General features: G+C 46.5%; 1 protein-coding gene across 8 annotated transcripts in view; it reads right to left on the reverse strand.

The window, feature by feature from the left end:
- The window catches only part of LOC110488444 (RNA-binding motif, single-stranded-interacting protein 3), a 350,151-nt gene that overhangs the window by 13,038 nt on the left and 315,791 nt on the right, over positions 1 to 21,322 (reverse strand). For 5 of the 8 annotated variants that reach the window (XM_036970690.2, XM_036970694.2, XM_036970693.2 and 2 more), the window contains 3 exons: positions 21,068 to 21,164; positions 18,621 to 18,671; positions 4,063 to 4,173 (listed from right to left, as the gene is read on the reverse strand). In XM_036970690.2, coding sequence (XP_036826585.1) covers positions 4,063 to 4,173; positions 18,621 to 18,671; positions 21,068 to 21,164 — 259 coding nt within the window. The remainder of the gene's footprint in view (positions 1 to 4,062; positions 4,174 to 18,620; positions 18,672 to 21,067; positions 21,165 to 21,322) is intronic. The other 3 variants (XM_036970692.2, XM_090228215.1, XM_090228217.1) reach the window with 1 other exon arrangement.

Below are 21,322 nucleotides of genomic sequence, written 5' to 3' on the forward strand. Positions count from 1 at the left end.
GTGGGAGGGACGGGAAGATGGTAGTGGGAGGGAGGGGGAGATGGTAGTGGGAGGGAGGGGGAGATGGTAGGGGGAGGGAGGTGGAGGGGGTGAGGTGGCACGTCTGACTTCCTGACTCTGTAAGACTCTCTCTTGGTTGTCCCCTCTCTCTCTCCCTCCCTCTCACTCTTTCCCTCATTCTCTCTGTCCTTCTCTTTCAGTCCAGAATCCGCTAGAAGAGGGCTATCACATTCCCTGTGTGACCTTCTCTGCTCTGGCGAATGGCACCCCGTTGCATACCAATTCCTCAGGGCCTTTTGTCCCTCCCCGTAATCCATTAGTTATTCCACTAACTCACCTGTGAAGACTGGCATGAAAGCAAATGGAGGGAAGCGGAACTTAATTAGCGATATCAAAACCGATGTGTCAAGCAGAGACAGGCTTTTGAAATGGTATATCTCTCTGTAGCTTGATAAGGGGGCTTAACAAAGGAACGTCTTCAGCCTCCCTGACCTTTCCGCTAACCCATTTACATGACCCTGACTTTACAGTCCCCAGCGCCCTGACATGTCAGGGGTTGACAGGGAGAGCTGACAGCGCGTGTAAAGTTGGTGGAATAATTGGCTGAAACGAGCAAGATCATTTTGGCCAGTTCATTTTGGCATTACCGCTCGCGGGGGTCATGTCTAGGCCAAATGAAGGTCCTCTAATTGTAGTATAGATAGTAGTATAGATAGTAGATAGTACACACACGAGATAACGAGTGTGCACGCGCGCACACACACACACACACACACACACACACACACAAAAAGCCTCGAGCAGATGGCATGTTTGATGAGCGCGAGGTGGCCTCGGCCTGTGTTCTTAACGAGGGTGGCGTGAGTGGACTCCGTAAGGATCCCTCTCACTGCACTATCCACACAGCCAAGAGCACCAGTGGGGTGCAGGGAAGACAACTCCCTCTCTATCTGTCCGTCTACAGTACATACCGGGTTCCGGCAGCAACTCGCTGTAGGTAATTAATGGTGGCACAGCATCAGAATGGATACTGATGAGTTCCACTTTAGAGATATTCATAAGATTTGCATCTTCCCTGCGGGGCATTACTAGCCTGATGGAACCAGCCGGCTTGCGGCATTCACCATTCTATTTCACTTCACGTATACGCCTGGGCCTAATACAACAGATACTCTCTCTGCATTTGTATGCAGAGAGAGTGACACTTGTGGTCATCCATACAGAGATGGATGTTTAACTGAAGAATAAAGGAGGACATATGCTATGGAAATGTCTTGCTGGGCAATGACGCAGTACTCCTGTCACACCATGCAAGGCCCTATGAGACCAGGCGGAAAAAAATATATACCATACAAACTCGATCCATTACTATTACAGTCACACTGTACAACAGGATGCCCACTCGTATCCATGCTCATACAACGTCTATGAGGGATGAGGGCTCAGACTAGCCTTGCTTCATCACTGTTATCCACATAGACATAGAATTACTAGACCGGGAATCCATTTCTTCGCTTGTTTCCATTTATCCAGAACGACTTCCAGTTAGTGCATTCACCTTAAGATAGCTAGGTGAAACAACCACATCCTCAGTCCTATTAGGAAAGTCAGTGCTAGTAAGAAAAGCTGTGTGGAGGATGGGTTCTAGCAGCAGCCTGTCTGGTTCTCCAGTCTGATCCAGTGTTAACCTGTAGGAGGGTGAGCCTAAGAACCCGTCGCCCGGAGGGACATCGCTGCTCCCAGGGAGGATAAAAAGGGACAGCGTGGTGCGCTAATCCCTCTTTACTGGGGACGAGTCCACTGAGTTGACCAACAACCTGTCTGTCAGCCACTGTCGCCATGACGACCAGAGCTGGATGTGAAGGATAGCTTAGGGGGAAGGAAGGTCACCTCTTGTCATGTCCCAACTGTGTCACTGTGCTGAAGGCACTGTCGGATTTAAATACGAAGGGCAGAATCTAACAAACGGGTGAGGGCCATTGGCATAATATACATGAAAAGTAGCAACATCAAGCATTTGAAACAATATCTAGGAATGCCAACTGAAAACAAGAACAAGACAATAACGTTGTCAAAGTGAGTTGAGGTTACCGCCACATTTTGATAGCGGAGTAGAACTGTGTTGACCTTCAAAGCCGTTTCGTAACGAGGAACTTTCCTCACCACCGTTTAACGGGTGCCGACATTCCTATACTCATTCTTTACCGTAAAAATACGTCTGTATTCTCGGAAACCTACGGTCACCGCTCCTGGGGCAGAATGGGAACACTTAGTTATTTCCTTTGGGAGAAAAGAAAAAAGCCACAGCCATGTCACCACAGGGACTTTGAGAACAGCCAAAAGTATTCTGAGGTGTGGCGGCCATTTTGGTTGTTGACTGTGAGGACAGACAGGTGCTGACTGAGGCTTTCCTAGGACAGAGCAGCATGAATGACATGACGTAAAACAGCTCACCATATGTAAACACTCCATGTTAAAATCATACGAATATACCTAGTCATAACCTGTTTCCACAGGTTCTTCCTATGAGGCAACCATAAAGGGGCTTTCCCATCTGGCTCCGAACCGCATGATAAGAAGACACATGGCTTCTTCCCAATAGATTATCAGGGCATTGCATGCTATATGCAGCACACATAATAGTCTACATACAGTGTAGTGCCTCGGGGCTGTAGTCGGGTAGAAAGGAGCTTTTCATTTATATTCATCACACATCAAAACCCATCAACGTAGATTCACTCGCTCCAATCCTGCCTGTTAGCACAGCTGGGAGAGATTAGGGTCATTCTTTCATCCCAGAGCCAACATGGCGTCGCAGTTGCTGACAACTCACCTGGAAACACATGGCGCCGGCGGTAACTGTACAATGCAGCACTGTTTCAATCACGCGATTACACTCAAGACCCAGTGCTGGAGTAAACTAAGCCCCCTCTGCCCCTGGAGACATAGGGTTAGAGCAGGAAGTGGAAGACTGGATAGTGTGTGACACCTCTAAATCTCCTGACACAAGGGGGGAGGGAGGGGGGGGGGGGTCCCTTTCTAAAAGGGGGAAAGCAGGAAGCTGGTTGGAGTGATATGGTTGATGTGTGATTCAGCGGGTTAGAGGAGTCATCATATCGCCTGGCGTTCACAGTGAGGCTCGTTGTTCTAGTCAATGGGAAATCTGTTCAACTTTGGGATATTAAAGGAGATACGCTTGTCAAACATCTTGCTGTTCACACACACCAAGTGACGGATTTTCCATGTTGGACATGGAGACACTTTCAGAGATATATCCACACATTTCATTTAGGTAAACGCAGAAAGAATTTAATTCACCGGTGCCATTGTCTGACCCTTAGACATAGATATTGCTGCTGTAGATACGGCACTGACCGTAGAATCCTGTACTATTAGGTAAGGACATGAACACTACGGTGAAGCTACGGTGGAACCAAATCTGCCGCCGATACTGTTCAAGTACAGAGTTGAGAGTGAGACTACCGTATGTGGCTTGAGTCGATGTAAAGATATAAGCTATGCCCCTGATTACAGTCCGTGAAAGGTAGTGTTTTCCTTGAGTAGAGATGCAGGCTTTCAGAGAAATATGATTTCAGGCAGAATGTACCGCACACCCAGAGCTGATTGGTGAAGGTGTTGGAGGCAGAAGGCAAAACTGGAGAAACAAGAAAAATGATCTGAGGAAGGTCGACTGACCGAAACCTCATCCACAATTAAAGAGACCTTTTCCTGTTTCTCCAGAGAATATTAGTAGATACGGTCCTATGTGACTCGGTCGGTAGAGCACGACTCTTACAACACCAAAGGGGGTTCGCGGGTTCGACTTCTGCTGGGGCCACCCATACGAAAACAATCTATGCACGCGTGACCGTAAGGACGCCTTGGATGAAATCATCTGCTATTTATATATTAGATACAGGAGGCATGGTAGGAAAGATAGCTGCCGTCTCGGAGTGATATTATTGGACGTGAATAGGACATACAACGGTGCATTCTCAAAGTGATATGATTTAGCTCAAGTAGACCCAGTATGGAGGGGTCCATGGATGGTACAGTACTCACACTTCCTGTAGTGCCCAGGGACAGATGGTTCATCTGCTGGGAGAGCGGGCCCATCATGTTGGCAGGCTGCATGGACATGGTGTGGTCCATGGCTGGGGTGATCACTGCACCCTGAGGGAGGGGAGAGGGGGAAAGGGGGGGGGGGGGTAGAGGGCATGTTAAGGCAATAGTGCCAATCGGTGGGCGGAGAACAAAGTGGCAATTTATACATCAATGGGTTGTTGAGCGTTGGCGCAGCAGAGCATCAGAGAAACAATACCCGCTGTTATACCTGTTGATGTTGCCGATGTGCTGTACGCGACTGGTTCATTGATTGTCTGTGGTCGGCACACATCTCTTCCCCTCATGCTATTGCGACACGTGTAGCCCTAACAGGCGGATCAGTAGCGGTAACGTGTTCTTTTTCATAAAGCGCTCTGGATGGAACAAGAGGGAATGTGAAGAATTCATGGCTGCTCTTTCATCGCCTCGTCACGAAGCGAGTTGCTTCTCGCTTCTCTCTACCAGCCAAACCTCTGGAGTGAGGCATTCAGAAACAAAGCCTTTTTCCTGGGCTCCGACTCTTTCCTCTTTTACTCGCTTTTCCCTCGCTAATTTGTCTACTGTGTCTGTCTTCCTGTGTGTGTGTGTGTGTGTGTGTGCACACCCTGCTGGTGACTGTGTGGGACGATTGGAGAACAAACTGAGCAGACATGGCCTGTCAGAATCGCTGAGGCTGTCTCCTCCCTGGCGTTCAGAACACTGCTGCTGTGTGGCAGGCCGCTCTCTTTCTCCCCCTCTCTCTCTTTCTCGCTTCCTCTCTCCCATCACTCTCTCTCTCTTCCCTCACTTTCATTTTCTCTCTCTTTTGTTTTCCCTGTCTCTTTTGTTTTCTCTTTATCTCTCTCCTATTTTTCTCTCTCTCTCCTGCCTCTCTCTCGCCTGTCTTTCTCTCTCTTGCCCATCTCTCCACTCCCCCCCTCTGCACGCATGTAAGGCCCAATCCCTCCCGGAGTTTCATCTCAGCAAAAAAGAAGGGAAGGCGGGCTGGAGAGAGGAGGGTGGAAGAGGGTAATGGAAAAGCGGGTGACAGCAGAGAGAGAGATTGGGAGATAAGGGAGAGGGATAGACAGAGAGAGAGAGATGGGGGATAGAGGAGTGGGGGAGTTAGATGGATATTGGGAGACAGAAAAAGGTGAAGAAGATGGATTGAGGGAGAGACAGGACAGAGCTAAGGATACCTGTAACCGATTCAGCGGCTGACAATGCTTTTATAATGGGAAACGGAGAGTAACGGAAGGGCTTAATTCACAGATGTGTCGGGGAGAGTTAAGCCGATTTATGATTTCGATTTTCTGTGTTTGCGAGAGTGTGTGTGTGTGAGTCTGTCTGTCTGTCTGACTGTCTGTGTGTGTGTGTGTGTGTGTGTTTGTCTTTGTGAGTCCAAGGAGAGCCAGCAAAAGAGGTGAGAATGATTTGTCTAGTTTGTGTGTGTGTGTGTGTGTTTAAGAATGATATACTAGATAATATATATTCATGAGATTCTGATATGTATGAGGACGTGTTTTTGAGTCTATATTCAATTACTGTTTGTGTCGGCATGTGTGTATGTCATACTGACTGTGTATGTCATACGGAGTGTGTGTGTGTATGTCATACTGAGTGTGTATGACATACACACACACACACACACACTCAGTATGACATACACATACACACTCAGTATGACACACAGACATACTGTTTGTGTCGGTGTGTGTGTATGTCATACTGAGTGTGTGTGTGTATGTCATACTGAGTGTGTATGGGTCATACTGAGTGTGTATGGGTCATACTGAGTGTGTATGTCATACTGAGTGTGTGTGTGTGTCATATTGAGTGTGTGTATGTCATACTGTGTATGTCATTCTGAGTGTGTGTCTGTGTGTCATACTGAGTGTGTATGTGTATGTCATGCTGAGTGTGTGTGTGTGTCATACTGAGTGTGTGTGTGTCATACTGAGTGTGTATGTGTATGTCATACTGAGTGTGTGTGTATAATATACTGAGTGTGTGTGTGTGTATCATACTGAGTGTGTGTGTGTGTATCATACTGAGTGTGTGTGTGTATGTCAGACTGATTGTGTGTGTATGTCATACTGAGTGTGTGTGTGTGTGTCATACTGAGTGTGTGTGTGTGTCATACTGAGTGTGTGTGTGTATGTCATACTGAGTGTGTGTGTGTGTGTATCACACTGAGTGTGTGTGTGTATCATACTGAGAGAGTGTGTGTGTATCATACTGAGTGTGTGTGTGTATGTCAGACTGATTGTGTGTGTGTGTCATACTGAGTGTGTGTGTGTGTGTCATACTGAGTGTGTGTGTGTGTGTCATACTGAGTGTGTGTGTGTATGTCATACTGAGTGTGTGTGTGTATCACACTGAGTGTGTGTGTGTATCATACTGAGTGTGTGTGTGTATCATACTGAGTGTGTGTGTGTGTGTGTGTGTCATACCGAGTGTGTGTGTGTATCATACTGAGTGTGTGTGTATGTCAGACTGATTGTGTGTGTATGTCATATTGATTGTGTGTGTGTGTCATACTAAGTGTGTATGTGTATGTCATACTGAGTGTGTATGTGTATGTCATACTGAGTGTGTGTGTGTGTGTCATACTGAGTGTGTGTGTGTGTCATACTGAGTGTGTGTGTGTATGTCATACTGAGTGTGTGTGTGTGTGTGCATGTCATACTGAGTGTGTATGTCATACTGAGTGTGTGTGTGTATGTCATACTGAGTGTGTGTGTGTGTATGTCATACTGAGTGCGTGTGTGTATGTCATACTGAGTGTGTGTGTGTGTGCATGTCATACTGAGTGTGTATGTCATACTGAGTGTGTGTGTGTATGTCATACTGAGTGCGTGTGTGTATGTCATACTGAGTGTGTGTGTGTATCATACTGAGTGTGTGTGTATGGCATACTAAGTGTGTGTGTATGTCATACTGATTGTGTGTGTATGTCATACTGATTGTGTGTGTGTGTGTGTGTATGTCATACTGAGTGTGTGTATCATACTGAGTGTGTGTGTGTATCATACTGAGTGTGTGTCTATGTCATACTGAGTGTGTATGTGTATGTCATACTGAGTGTGTGTGTGTGTGTCATACTGAGTGTGTGTGTGTGTCATACTGAGTGTGTGTGTGTATGTCATACTGAGTGTGTGTGTGTGTGTGCATGTCATACTGAGTGTGTATGTCATACTGAGTGTGTGTGTGTATGTCATACTGAGTGTGTGTGTGTGTGTCATACTGATTGTGTGTGTGTGTGTGTATGTCATACTGAGTGTGTGTGTGTGTATCATACTGAGTGTGTGTATCATACTGAGTGTGTGTGTGTATTATACTAAGTGTGTGTGTATGTCGTACTGAGTGTGTGTGTGTATCATACTGAGTGTGTGTGTATGTCATACTGACTGTGTGTGTATACTGAGTGTGTGTGGGTTGCTAACAGGAGAAGCAGATAAACTGTAGCTAGTTAGTTAAAGACGGCGAGATGTCAGACATCAAGGCTGTTAGACGGGCTGTAATGCCCTCGGTCTGATGTGAAGCGGGCTTTACAGACAACCCCCTGATTGAGCTGGCTAACTGTAGAGGCACTGGGCCCCTAATACCAGGATTGCCCACCTTCATAATGTATGTATTGTGCACCACCACCAAAGCACCCGCAGAGGGAAAAAAGGAGGTTAGGCTACTAGTGTTCGGGAAATTGCACAAGTCATTCAGTGTTAGTGTGTGTGTGTTTATGGTGAGCAGCATGCTATTTCAGATAGTCTTTGTGTGCTGCCTTCCATAGCTGCACCAGGTTCCAAGGCCTCGGGCACCTTTCCAGGCTTGTAAGCCCTAAGACGGGAGGCTGGATTGTGGAGTCTATTTCTCTAATCCACAACATGAATCCCACCTAGGGCTGACAGACAGACAGACAGACAGACAGACGTCTGCCCTTGCTTTGCAGCAGCCTGCCTACAAGACCCCACGTGGTGAAGGCTAAGACACAAGTCTGAGGTACAACAATGACCCACTGTGACAGGATGTGTTGGATTTTTTTTCTTTTGACTACGCCTAGAGATCCCCCTATCTCGTTTTACCAGACGGTCCTTAACGAACAAAAACGCAGAGAGGGACCCAAGTGAAACAAAAAGAGACGACGAGACAAACTGAGACACTAAGCATTTCTAAAAGATCTTCACACGATACACTACAGCAGTGGGGCTGTATCACACTAAATGATGTGTTATAGCGGACACGTCGATGACCCCACAAGTGAACAACAGCCCACACTGTGGCTGTGATATGCTCTGCTGAGACTACCTCACCTCCCCAGATGTCAGCCGCCCTGACCGTCACAGCACTTTTACGACACGTCTCTGACTGTCTCACTGTCCCATGTGAGTGCCTGGAAACTCTGGCGTGGTGATTTACAACGTCGGGGGGGGGGGGGGGGTGGCAGCGGTCGCCATGGTAACGGGTACCAAAAAAACAAAACGCTGGCCCGGCGTTCCCTGAAGCAGCCTCCAGAATCTGTGAGGGACAAGGATTGTGTGGGATTTGATTTGAATCTATGTCAGAGCAGTTGATGTTTTATTGAGGTGAGGAAATAGCATGGGGGAATGAACACATTTCTCCAAATTGATCTTGTAGAATCAAAATGAAATGTACTGTAAGCGACTCTGACAAAACTGCATTCCACACTACAAGCCAGTAAAACATCAATATCACTAATAATATCAATACTAATCTGATCCCAGATCCGTTTGTGCTTTTGCCTATACACCATTGTCATTATCAAACCAAATGTTCAGCATGACAATTCCATTAGGAGTTGGCAAGAGAGCAAAAACAGATTGGCACCCAGGCTATATCTGTACATCTTCTATACGCCAAACCAACAGTCTACAACTCAGAACAGACATCAACCTTTGTAACCATATTGGCTGGCAGTGACACAGTAGCTGAAGGGAAAACCAGCAGAGCCATTTTACAGAATGGGCGCGCACACAATGAGAGCAGCTCGAGGACAACCGGAGACCAAGCCGAGGCCCAGGCTCTAATTCTGCCAAACGAATCAAATTCATAACATAAACGTTCTCCCCCTGAACCAAAGTGTATCATACAGTGGGATGATTCCGTGCTTCCCATGAAGGGAGATAGTTGAGGTTTAAAGTCGCTGCAAGAAAGACCAACTATGGTACCATGCAGAGGAATTCAGTGAATATGGTGTAACTTCTACTGAACAAACATGAAAGACATACTAAAACAGCACACTGGAGTGAGCACATATATCAAGGGTGCATTCTGCACATCAGTCACTTGGGAAAAACAACAATGTTGCACTTGGCTAGTTTATCTGCTGCAGTAGTTTGGCAGAGTGGAGTGTGTGTGTTTGCCTGTGTGCATCTTAATGTGTGTTTGCTGGAGCAGGGGCCATGTGAAGCTGGCTAGGGTTCTAAAGTGCATAAAAAATTAAAATAAATCCTAAATAAATATATCCTACCGTTAGTGTCAGTTAGTCAAATTTCTGCTCTGCTAGAGCTAGAGCTGCCCCGGTCAACTGTAAGTGCTGTTATTTTTTGAAGTAGAAACGTCTAGGAGCGACAGCGGCTCAGCCACTAATTGGTAGGCCACACAAGCTCACAGAACGGGGCTGCCGAATGCTGAAGCGCGTAGGGAGTTAAAATCGTCTATCCTTGGATGCAATACTCACTACCAAGTTCCAAACTGCCTCTGAAAGCAACTTCAGCACAAGAACTGTTCGTTGGGAGCTTCAAGAAATGGGATTCCATGGCTGAGCAGCCGCACACAAGCCTAAGATCCCCATGTGCAATGTCAAGCGTCGGCTGGAGTGGTGTAAAGCTCGCCGCCATTGGACTCTGGAGCAGTGGAAATGCGTTCTTTGGAGTGATGAATCACGCTTCGCCGTCTGGCAGTACGACGGACAAATCTGGGTTTGGCGGATGCCAAGAGAACACTACTTGCCCCAATGCACAGTGCCAACTGTAAAGTTTGGTGGATGAGGAATAATGCTATGGGGCTGTTTTTCATGGTTTCTGGCTAGTGAAGGGAAATATTAACGCTACAGCATACAATGACATTCTAGACGATTCTGTGATTCCAACTTTGTGGCAACAGTTTGGGGAAGGCCCTTTCCTGTTTCAGCATGACAATGTGCCCGTGCACAAAGTGAGGCCCATACAGAAATGGTTTGTATAGATTGGAGTGGAAGAACTTGACTGGCTTGCACAGAGCCCTAACCTCAACCCCATCAAAATCCTTTGGGAATAATTGGAATGCCGACTGCGAGTCAGGCCTAATCGCCCAACATCAGTCCCCGACCTCACTGATGCTCTTGTGGCTGAATGGAAGCAAGTAACCGCAGAAATGTCCCAACATCTAGTGGAAAGCCTTCCCAGAAGAGTGGCTATTATAGATGCAAAGGGGGGGACCAACTCCATATTAATGGTCATGATGTTGGAATGAGATGTTTGACGAGCAGGTGTCCACATACTTTTGGTCATGTAGTGTATCTCATTGCACTGGCAGACAATTTTGATTATTTAAACAAAACCAATAATAAGACATCTTACCAAGACAAATTATCTTAGTGCTCTGGCAGATCATTTTACTTAATTAAAAAAAGGCTTGAAAAAGGCTTGAAGTCAGAATATCTTAGAACAATACAAATGATCTTGATGTATTTTCCGGGTAAGCTATGTCAACTAAAAACTAGTAAATGCCTTTTCTTGGCGAGTGCGATGAACTCAACTCAATCAATTTTAACTTCATTATCTCAATACAATAACATCTAGGTAACACTAACATTGTTTGCAGTGTAGTCTACTCAACTATCCCAGGTCTGCTGCTGACTGATCTACTGCAGGCATTACCTCACAGCCCAAGTACTGCTGGCAACACCACCCTCCCAGCTGGCATGTACACCACAGCTTCAAAGAACCTCAGTACTGGAAGGGACAGGTGAGAGAGAGAGAGAGAGAGAGAGAGAGATGAAGAAAGAAAGAAAGAGAGAGAGAGAGAGAGAGCGAAAGAGAGAGAGAGAGAGAGAGAGAGAGAGCGAGAGAGAAAGAGAGAGAGAGAGAAAGAGAGAGAGAGATGAAGAAAGAAAGAGAGAGAGAGAGAGAGAGAGAGAGAGTGAGAGAGAGAGCGAGAGAAAGAGAGAGAGAGCGAGAGAGAGGAGACGGAGTGAGACAGGAGAAGGAGAAGAGAGAGAGGAGGAGACTGTGAGAGAGAATGATACAGGGAAAGATAAACAGAGAGAGAGAGAAAAAGTGAAGGACTGGGAGAGAAAGAAGCGAGTTGAAGCCGTTTTTTTTAACGGCAATTGAAAACAAGCTGTCATTTTTCTTTTGAAGTTTTCGCTCTAAGCACTTCTCGTCCAAGGATACACACATTTCTGCAAACTGTTTGTCTTTTCATTTTTCTCTCTCTCCCCATCTCCTAACAAAGCGCAACGCTGACGGATAGAGCACTCAGGCTACGGTTGTCAAACTCAATCTAGTGAGATAAACAAGATACACTGCTGTTTCTACCATGTAACAGCAGCCTGCAAACTCTTGCTCAAAGAACACTTTCAATTCTCACTTATCATGTTAACTCCTTCAAAATTCAAACTGCCACCGACAAGCAGCACACTAGCATACCCGGGTTCACATAGTATTCAAAATCATTTTGTCTAATGTCGTCTGGCCCAGGGGTGCAAAAACTGAAGTGACGAACCACCCTTGCTGTCTCTGCCTGCCTAGCCGGCTCCCCTCTCTCCACTGGGATACTCTGCCTCTGACCCTATTACGGGGGCTGAGTCACTGGCTGACTAGTGCTCTTCCATGCCGACCCTAGGAGGGGTGCATCACACCGTGACAGATCTTTTGCGCTATACTTGACTTGAGTGGGTTGAATCTGTGACGTGATCTTCTTCAGCAGTTTTGCACCCCCTTGAGCTCGTGCGGTGGAGGAGAGCTTTGTGGGCTTTACTCAGCCTTGTCTCAGGGTAGTACGTTGGTGGTCTGTTGATATCCTTGTAGTGGTGTGGGGGCGGTGCTTTGGCAAAGTGGGTGGGGTTATATCCTGCCTGGTTTGCCCTGTCTGGGGGCATCGTTGGACGGGGCCACAGTGTCCGCTGACCCCCAACGTCTCAGCCTCCATTATCTATGCTGCAATAGTCTCTGTGCCAGGAGGCTGGAGTCAGTCATGCTCGGTTATGAAAAGCCAACTGACAATTTACTCCTGAGCTACTGACCTATTGCAACAAGTGTGATTATTATTTGACCCTGCTGGTCATCTATGAACGTTTTGACATCTTGAAGAACGATCTGGCCTTAATGGCCGTGTACTCTTGTAATGTCCACCCCGGCACAGCCAGAATAGGAACCCAGGTCTGCGCTCTGACGAAGTCATTCTGATTGGCTGTGGCAATGTCCTCTCCCTTTACCATGCTCCGCCGCCTCCATATTGCGCCAGACACCAGGAGAACACTCCCCCCAGAATGGCCCATTGGTTAAACATGCTGTGCACGCCAACAGCCCCAAATTGCAGCACAATCAATTGTTTTAATACTTGGAAGTAGCCCCTGAACGCTAGGCTAGCACGCGCCGCTAGTTTAATGTGTTTCATTGGATCGGCAGCACGGGGGGGGGGGGGGGGGCCCACAATGTGGCCATTGTACAGGTAGAATATAAGTGCAGACATAAGGAGACAGGTTGGGTGGTGGTCGAGTGGAGGGAGGTTGAAGGGGGGGGGCAGCTGAGGTTAGGGCATACGGGGCGGTCTGGTGGATTGTGGATGCAGCGCCATTGGAACAAGGCCATACGGACAGAGAGAGAGAGAAAGACACACTGGTCTATAGGGAGGGAGCAGAAGGGACGCTACTGTATTTAAACTGTTTTATTTTTATTTAACCGAACTTATATATACAGGTTTTTCTCATTGAGATAACATCTCTTTTCCAAGAGACACCAGGTCCAATAGCAGCACCTATTCTATTTAATAAACACATACGGTGCAGTAAACAGCATAAACCACAGACACTAATATAGCACACCTAACCAATCCAATACACACACACACACACACACACACACACACACACACACACACACACACACACACACACACGCTTTGATCCTCTCCTCTCTGCAGCATCTGTAGCACCAGGGACTCCCGTCCCGTCATGGCGGTTGACTGGCTTGGAGAGGGAAGGAGAGGAGCTGGCTGGGAGGCTGGTGGAGTGGTGCCCCGCTGGGGCCAGATTACATGTTGCTTGTCTCCCAGCGTGGGGGTAACTGAGACGGGGAGGCTAGGTGGTAACGGTCGCAGCAGGGAGTAGCAGTAGGGTAGTAGGTGGTAGGAGGGCTTCTCTATGGATAGTGGTGTTGGTTTTGGTGGTAGATCAGGAACTATAGTGTTGCATTGTTCCGGCTTGGCCGGCATCACATATGTACAGTAGTCGTCTTTGATACTGCCTGTGTGTAAATTATCTCACTCACTAGGACCCCTAAATGCTCTAAGTCTAAGATATGGCTCTGGAGGACCCACACAGTGCCTTAGGTATGATGTAGTGTATGAAGACCAGTGGGATGGTAGTCCTGTGTAGTTCAGTTGGTAGAGCACGGCGCTTGCAACGCCAGGGTTGTGGGTTTGATTCCCACGGGGAACAAGTATGAAAAAATACTGAAAATGTATGCACTCACAACCCTGGTAAGTTGCTCTGGATAGGAGTGTCTGCTAAATGACCGTAATGTAAATGGATGGCTTGGGGATAGATCTTTCTTCAGATCCTCCAGCTGTCCAAGATGGCGCCGGAGGGTAGGCCTGCCATCTTATCAGCTCTTAACCAACCATGCTATTTTGTTAGTTTTTTTCCGCATTGTTCATAACCTGTTATGTTCATAATGTTGCTGCTACAGTCTCTTATGAATGAAAAGAGCTTCTGGACATCCGAACTGGGAATACTCAACTCAAAATGGATGAGGAGTTCTTCTTCAATGAGTGGGACGCGAGGGATATACTACGGACACTCAACCAGGCCCAGATCCCCGGAATTCACTGGAAAAAGAAACATAGGTTTCGCGGAAAGAGACCAGGATGCCTTGTGAGGATCAGGCGAAGAGTGGCTAATCTGCCCCTTGCCTTCCGTTCTGCTAGCTAACGTTCAATCGCTGGGAAATAAATGGGACGAACTGAAAGCACGTATATCCTACCAACGGGACATTAAAAACGGTAATAATCTTGTGTTTCACCGAGTTGTGGCTGAATGACGACATTAAGAACATACAGCTGGCGGGTTATACACTAACGGCAGGACAGAACAGCATCATCTGGTAAGGCACATTTGTAAACAATAGCTGGTGCACAATATCTAAGGAAGTCACAGGATTTTGCTCGCCTGAGGTAGAGTATCTCATGATAAGCTGTAGACCACACTATCTACCTAGAGAGTTTATCATCTGTATTTTTCGTAGCCGTCTACATACCACCACAGATCGAGGCTGGTACTAAAACCGCACTCAATGAGCTGTATTCCGCCATAAGCAAACAGGAAAACGCTCATCCAGAGGCAGTGCTCCTAGTGGCCGGGGACTTTAATGCAGGGAAACGTAAATCAGTTTACCTCATTTCTATCAGCATGTTAAATGTGCAACCATTCGGGAAAAAAATTCTAGACCACCTTTACTCCACACACAGACGCGTACAAAGCTCTCCCTCGCCCTCCATTTGGCAAATCTGACCATAACTCCATAACTCTATCCGACTGATTCCTACTAACAAACACAAATTAAAGCAGGAAGCACCAGTGACTCGGTCTATAAAGAAGTGTTCAGATGAAGCAGATGCTAAACTACAGGACTGTTTTACTAGCACATACTGGAATATGTTCCGGGATTCTTCCGATGGCATTGAGGAGTACACCACATCAGTCACTGGCTTTATCAATAAGTGCATTGAGGACGTCGTCCCCATAGTGACTGTACGTACATACCACAACCAGAAGCTATGGATTACAGGCAACATTCGCACTGAGCTAAAGGGTAGAGCTGCCGCTTTCAAGGAGCGGGACTCTAACCTGGAAGCGTATAAGAAATCCCGCTATGCCCTCCGATGAACCATCAAACAGGATAAAGCGTCAATACAGGACTAAGATCGAATCGTACTACACCGGCTCCAACGCTCGTTGGATGTGGCAGGGCTTGCAAACTATTACATACTACAAAGGGAAGTACAGCCGAGAGCTGCCCAGTGACACGAGCCTACCAGACGAGCTAAATAACTTATTCTAAGTAGCACTGAAACATGCATGAGAGCATCAGCTGTTCCGGACGACTGTGTGATCATGCTCTCTGCAGCCAATGTGAGTAAGACCTTTAAACAGGTCAACATTCACAAGGCCGCTGAGCATGTGCTGACCAACTAGAAAGTGTCTTCACTGACATTTTCAAACTCTCCCTGTCTGAGTCTGTAATACCTACATGTTTCAAGCAGACCACCATTGCCCCTGTGCCAAAGAACACTAAGGTAACCTGCCTAAATGACTACTGACCCGTAGCACTCACATCTGTAGCCATGAAATGCTTTGAAATGCTGGTCATGGCTCACATCAACACCATTATTCCAGAAACCCTAGACCCCCACCAATTTGCATACCGCACCAACAGATCCACAGATGATGCAATCACTATTGCACTCCACACTGCTCTGTCCCACCTGGACAAAAGGTACACCTATGTGAGAATACTATTCATTGACTACAGCTCAGTGTTCAACACCGTAGGGCCCTCAAAGCTCATCACTAAGCTAAGGACCCTGGGACTAAACACCTCCCTCTGCAACTGGATCCTGGACTTCCCGACACGCCACCCCCAAGTGGTAAGGGTAGGTAACAACACATCCGCCACACTGATCCCCCACACAGGGGCCCCTCAGGGGTGTGTGCTCAGTCCCCTCCTGTACTCCCTGTTCACTCATGACTGCATGGCCAGGCACAACTCCAACACCATCATTAAGTTTGCTGATGACACAACAGTGGTAGCCCTGATCACCGACAACAATGAGACAGCCTATAGGGAGGAGGTCAGACAACCTCTCACTCAACATGATTAAGATGATAGAGATGATGTGGACTACAGGAAAAGGAGGACCGAGCACGCCCCCATTCTCATCGAAAGGGCTGTAGTGGAGTAAATTTAGAGCTTCATGGTCCTTGGCGTCCACATCACCAACAAATTAACATGGTCCAAGCACACCAAGACAGCCGTGAAGAGGGCACGACAAAACCTATTCCCTCTCAGGAGACTGAAAAGATTTGGCATGGATTCTCAGATCCTCAAAAGGTTTTACAGCTGCACCATCGAGAGCATCCTGACGGGTTGCATCACTGCCTGGTATGGCAACTACATAATTACATCAACACCGGTGCCCCCCGCACATTGACACATTGACTCTGTACCGATACCCCCTGTATATAGCCCCGCTATTGTTATTTACTGCTGCTCTTTAATTATTTGTATTCTTATCTCTTACTTTTTTTAGGAATTTTCTTAAAACTGCATTGTTTTTTAAGGGCTTGTATAAGTGAGCATTTCACTGTAAGGTCTACTACACCTGTTGTATTCGGCGCATGTGACCTATAAAATTTGATTTGACTTGAATATCCCTAGTCTGTCACACCCTGATCCGTTTCACCTGTCTTTGTGCTTGTTTCCACCCGCCTCCAGGTGTCGCCCATCTTCCCCATTATCCCCTGTGTATTTATACCTGTGTTCTCTGTTTGTCTGTTGCCAGTTCGTTTTGTTTATGAAACCTACCAGCATTTGTTCCCCTGCTCCTGTCTGTTTCTTGCTCCTGTTTCCTAGTCCTTCTTGGTTTTGACTCTTCTGCCTGCCCTGACCCTGCCTGCCATTCTGGACCCTATGCACCCTACCCGCTCTGGATTACTGACCCCTGCCTGCCTTTAACCTGTCGTTTGCCTGCCCCTGTATTAGAAATAAACTTTTATTTCCCCGACACTGTCTGCATCTGGGTCATACCCGAAACCTGATATACTCTCTGCAAAACACAAGGCTGCATTTTCAGTCCCTCACATTAGTGCAATATTGATAACATGGCAATAGCCTAACACATCACAATGACACCAGTATAAAAAGCTACATACTGCAGTAAAGCTCAGGGCCAGGATGGGAGATTGGATGCAACAGCAGCAGAACCATTAGGAGCTCTGAAAGCATCAGCTCTCATGAACAACTCATACAGGCTGCTCTAATGCACGAGACCAACTAATTGCCTCTTGCCTAAACAAGAGACTAAGTTGTCCTAAGTGGGAATCAGTCGGTTGCAATAAAGTATGTGCTATTATAATGTTATTATTAGCTACTCTGTGTGAAAAATGCATGAAACCAAATGAATGAAACAAAAACAACTATATACACTAGTAGTTAGGTATAATTGAGGTTGTATTCTAGCTAGAATGGTTGAGTTTGAGATCTGCTGAACTTGTGGATGATAAACATTTACGGGTTAATATGACATGAAACGCCGGTCCTGTGTAGCTCAGTTGGTAGAACATGGCATTTGCAACGGCAGAATAGTTGGCTTGATTCCCAGGACCACCCACATGTAAAATGTATGCACACATGACTGTAAGTCACGTTGGATAAAAGGGTCTGCTAAATGGCATATATTATTATTATAGCATTTTTTCAGAATTTAGCAGATGCTCTTAACCAGAGCGACTTACAGTAGTGAGTACATACATCTTTGTACTGGCCCCTCGTGGGAATCGAAACCCACAACCCTGGCATTGCAGCACCAGAGCCACATGGGATCTATTAGTAATGTAGGATTAATATAACATGAAACGCTGACTGATATAATTAGTATTGCAGTACTATTGCAGAATTGAGTGCTGGTGGCCTGGTGTGTTGCAGAGATAGATTGAGCAGAGATAGATTGAGCAGGCTAGCTGGTGTTCTGCTTTGCTAGTTAAATTCTGCTGAGTCACACTACAGTCCACCAAGACCCATAAACTCTGTGTGTTCCCAACCAGAAACACATGTCTGAACACCTAAGAAAGAGCGAATGGACATCCAAGTGGTTATCACGATGGAACGACCAACTTTCATACATCGTTTCCGGTGATTCAAGACAGCAGCGCAGGAATCATTTAGCTATCAGCGATACAATTCGGTTCGGTGCTCGAGTCTGTGGGTGAGTTCCGGCGGTGGTCTGAAAGTGGACTTGCCACAGGAGGAGTTTGAAGATGGAGCATCTACTTTACCAATTCCAATGCTGCCTGATATTAGCTCTAAACACATAGAAAGTGCCTTGGAGGTTGCAACATTCTGAAAGAGTCATAACATTCTGTCCAAAGCGCTCGTAACTCTTCTGGTGAGTTAACCGAATGGCACTGTGAATTTACCGCAAGTGAAAGTAGACATCAGGCATCTGTCGACCTCTAACCCAAAAGGTCAAAGGTCCACGTGGGACTGCTAGAGCACACACAGTAAATCACATGACAGAGAGAATGGAATTGCACTTACTGTAGGTTGCATAACGTATTGTTGATGAGGCATCCATGACGTACTCTGGACCTATGAGGGAGACATCAAATGAAACGTCATTATTGACTTAAGGTTACCCATGCCACCTCTTTTCCCTTACAATCAACAGTGTGCAATAACTGGTTTTCTATTGTCACGCTATTTCTCTGCATGCTTGTGCCCTGTCCTTTCCCACTGTTACTTCCGTGCCTGGGAAGTGTGGGCGTGTCGAGGTAAGACGAAGCTAACGAGCCTCGGGCCAGTTGAAAACACACAGGCCTTGAATTTGCAGAATTAGGCACAGCGTGTCACGCCACAGGACAAGATGGCTCAACCCAGCTTGAGTCGACAGTGGCAATCCGAATATCGAGGGACAAGAACCCACAAACTAACCCTGAAACAGAAAAATATCTACTGCTCTATTGGACTGAGTGGGCCATTCAGTTCAACAGAATTCCTGCTGTCGACCGTGAGAGAAGCCACAGTTGAAGAAATGGACCATTTAGATTTGCTGGTGAGGAGTATTAGACAGCTAGTGAGACACACACACACACACACACACACACACACACACACACACACACACACACACACACACACACACACACACACACACACACGTCTGCCCATTGATCCTTGGGGAAATGATTGGACTCAACAAAGACAAACAGATGCTAATCTTCCATAAGAACGCCAATCCTCTGAGCTCGTTAAAGCCCATGATTTGGGGCTTGCCTAAACAAGTGAGGGGTTTTTATTGTATAGCACAGAGCCATGATTGTTTGTTTCCTCCTCACGATGTTTGTTCTCGAGACAACAGGAAGAAAAAAAGAGAGATGAGACAAAGCTTTGTTCCCTAATCGTCCATCTTTAGAATATTTCCACGTGACATCAACAAGATTAAACCTGCGTGTGCTTTTAAATGTTTTGACTTGAGATTGATTTTTGTAAAAACATTTTTTAACTAATTATTATTATGGATGCATTAGTAGCAGCAGTGATGACTTAATAAGAAGCAGGTACATTGTGTGACTGACTATGTTGTCCAGTGGTCTAGTCTGAGGATGTCTGTCTACCTCTGGCAGACCGCATGGCTAGACCAGGAAGTGGATGGATTGTCCACTGTCATGTGACAAAGTAATCCGGATGTTTTCCCAGCGTACACAGTCCAAAGACAGACAGTCCAAAGAAAAACTGTTTACAATGGGCATTTGGCGAATTAGCCATCGTTTTAGTTTGTTTGTTATTTCCAGTAAATAAATACAATTGTAAAAGACACAATTCAATAAACAATAAATGATCTGCATCTGAGCAGATTATATGTAATAGTAGCCAATAAAAAAAGTGCAAAAGGCTTCATATTTTCTACCACAAAGAACTGAAATAATATAATTTTGGCCACAAGTGATTCCTTTGTCTCATACCGTATGCTTTGCTTCCTGCCTGCTCTACTCTTTGTACTTGAGCAGAAGATGGAGGACTCACCTTGCCTGTAGCTGCCTGGCTGAAGGGCAATATTATCAGGAAGTGGTCGTGGCCAATATTGAAACTGTGAGGATTAATATTCCTCAAAAGCCAGGCCATTGTTTTTGATAAATCAATTTGGGAAGCCTTCGGAACGCGGATTAGCGCAGCGCTCCAGCCCACTTCTCACCCCAGCACTGGACCTGAGTTTTAATCAGACATTTCTGAAAGGCGGACAAGCCAACCTTCACCAACCAACCCCCTTCCCTCTCTCTTTCCTTCTCCGTCTTTATCTCTCTCTCTCTCTCTCCCTATCACTCTCTCTCCAGCGCTCTCGCTATCTTGCTCTCTCACTCTCTCATTCCATCTCTCTCACTCTCTCGTTCCATCTCTCTCTCCCTGTTGCTCTCCCTCTTTCTGCATTCTAATCAGCCTCAATGATAAACAGCGAGTGCTCTCGGGGGAAAGTGGAGGTGAACTGAACAGTGTCTCTTCCCTTCTGCTTGTTGCAGTCAAACATCTGGAGGTGCTTGAAATTGTGCGTGTTTAGAAATGGAAACGCTCTGTTTCACATGGTTCCAGGGATCAACTGGGATGCAAAGTGTGGAATTCAGTTAGCAGGAAAAAGGGATGTAAAATTACTATGAAAGGTATGACAGCTTCAAAAAACTTGAAAAGCACAACAGGGTCAGGACAGCGAGGGAGAAACTGTTTGTTTTTTCCCAACACTCTAATTCCTAACGGGCGTTGCTTTTCTCTTTCCCCCCCCCTCAGTGTATTTCCTGCTCATTTTTCAGTCGAGACTTTCCGTCTGTTGTGTTTTCATCCCAGCGTTGTTGGCAAACCAATGAGGAAAGCTTCAAAGTTACGAATCTCCGAGAGCCTCTTGCTGTTTTCCAGCCCCACAGCTTGCCCATCTCCCAGCCAGTCTCCAGCCGCCCCGCGGTTATCTCCCTCTGGGTACACTCCAGTACACCACTCACCTGATATGTGGAGACGGGGGAAGCAGCGATGAAGGGCGTGATGGACGTCTGTGCGATCATGCGGTTGGTGGCGATACTGTAAGGCGAGGTGTAGAACCTGAGGAGGAGAGAGGAAACAGAGCAGGTGAAAGGGAGGTCAGACCCTGGGTACTGGATGACACTATAGATCTCCATGCATTACAACTGTTTGCATTGAAATATCGGGGATGATCATGGTTATTAAGTGCCTATTAAGGTTTAATTAAAATGATAGGT

Source organism: Oncorhynchus mykiss, chromosome 30, assembly GCF_057628025.1.
Source record: "Oncorhynchus mykiss isolate SJ-2025 chromosome 30, ASM5762802v1, whole genome shotgun sequence".
NCBI classification, from domain to species: Eukaryota; Metazoa; Chordata; class Actinopteri; order Salmoniformes; family Salmonidae; genus Oncorhynchus; species Oncorhynchus mykiss.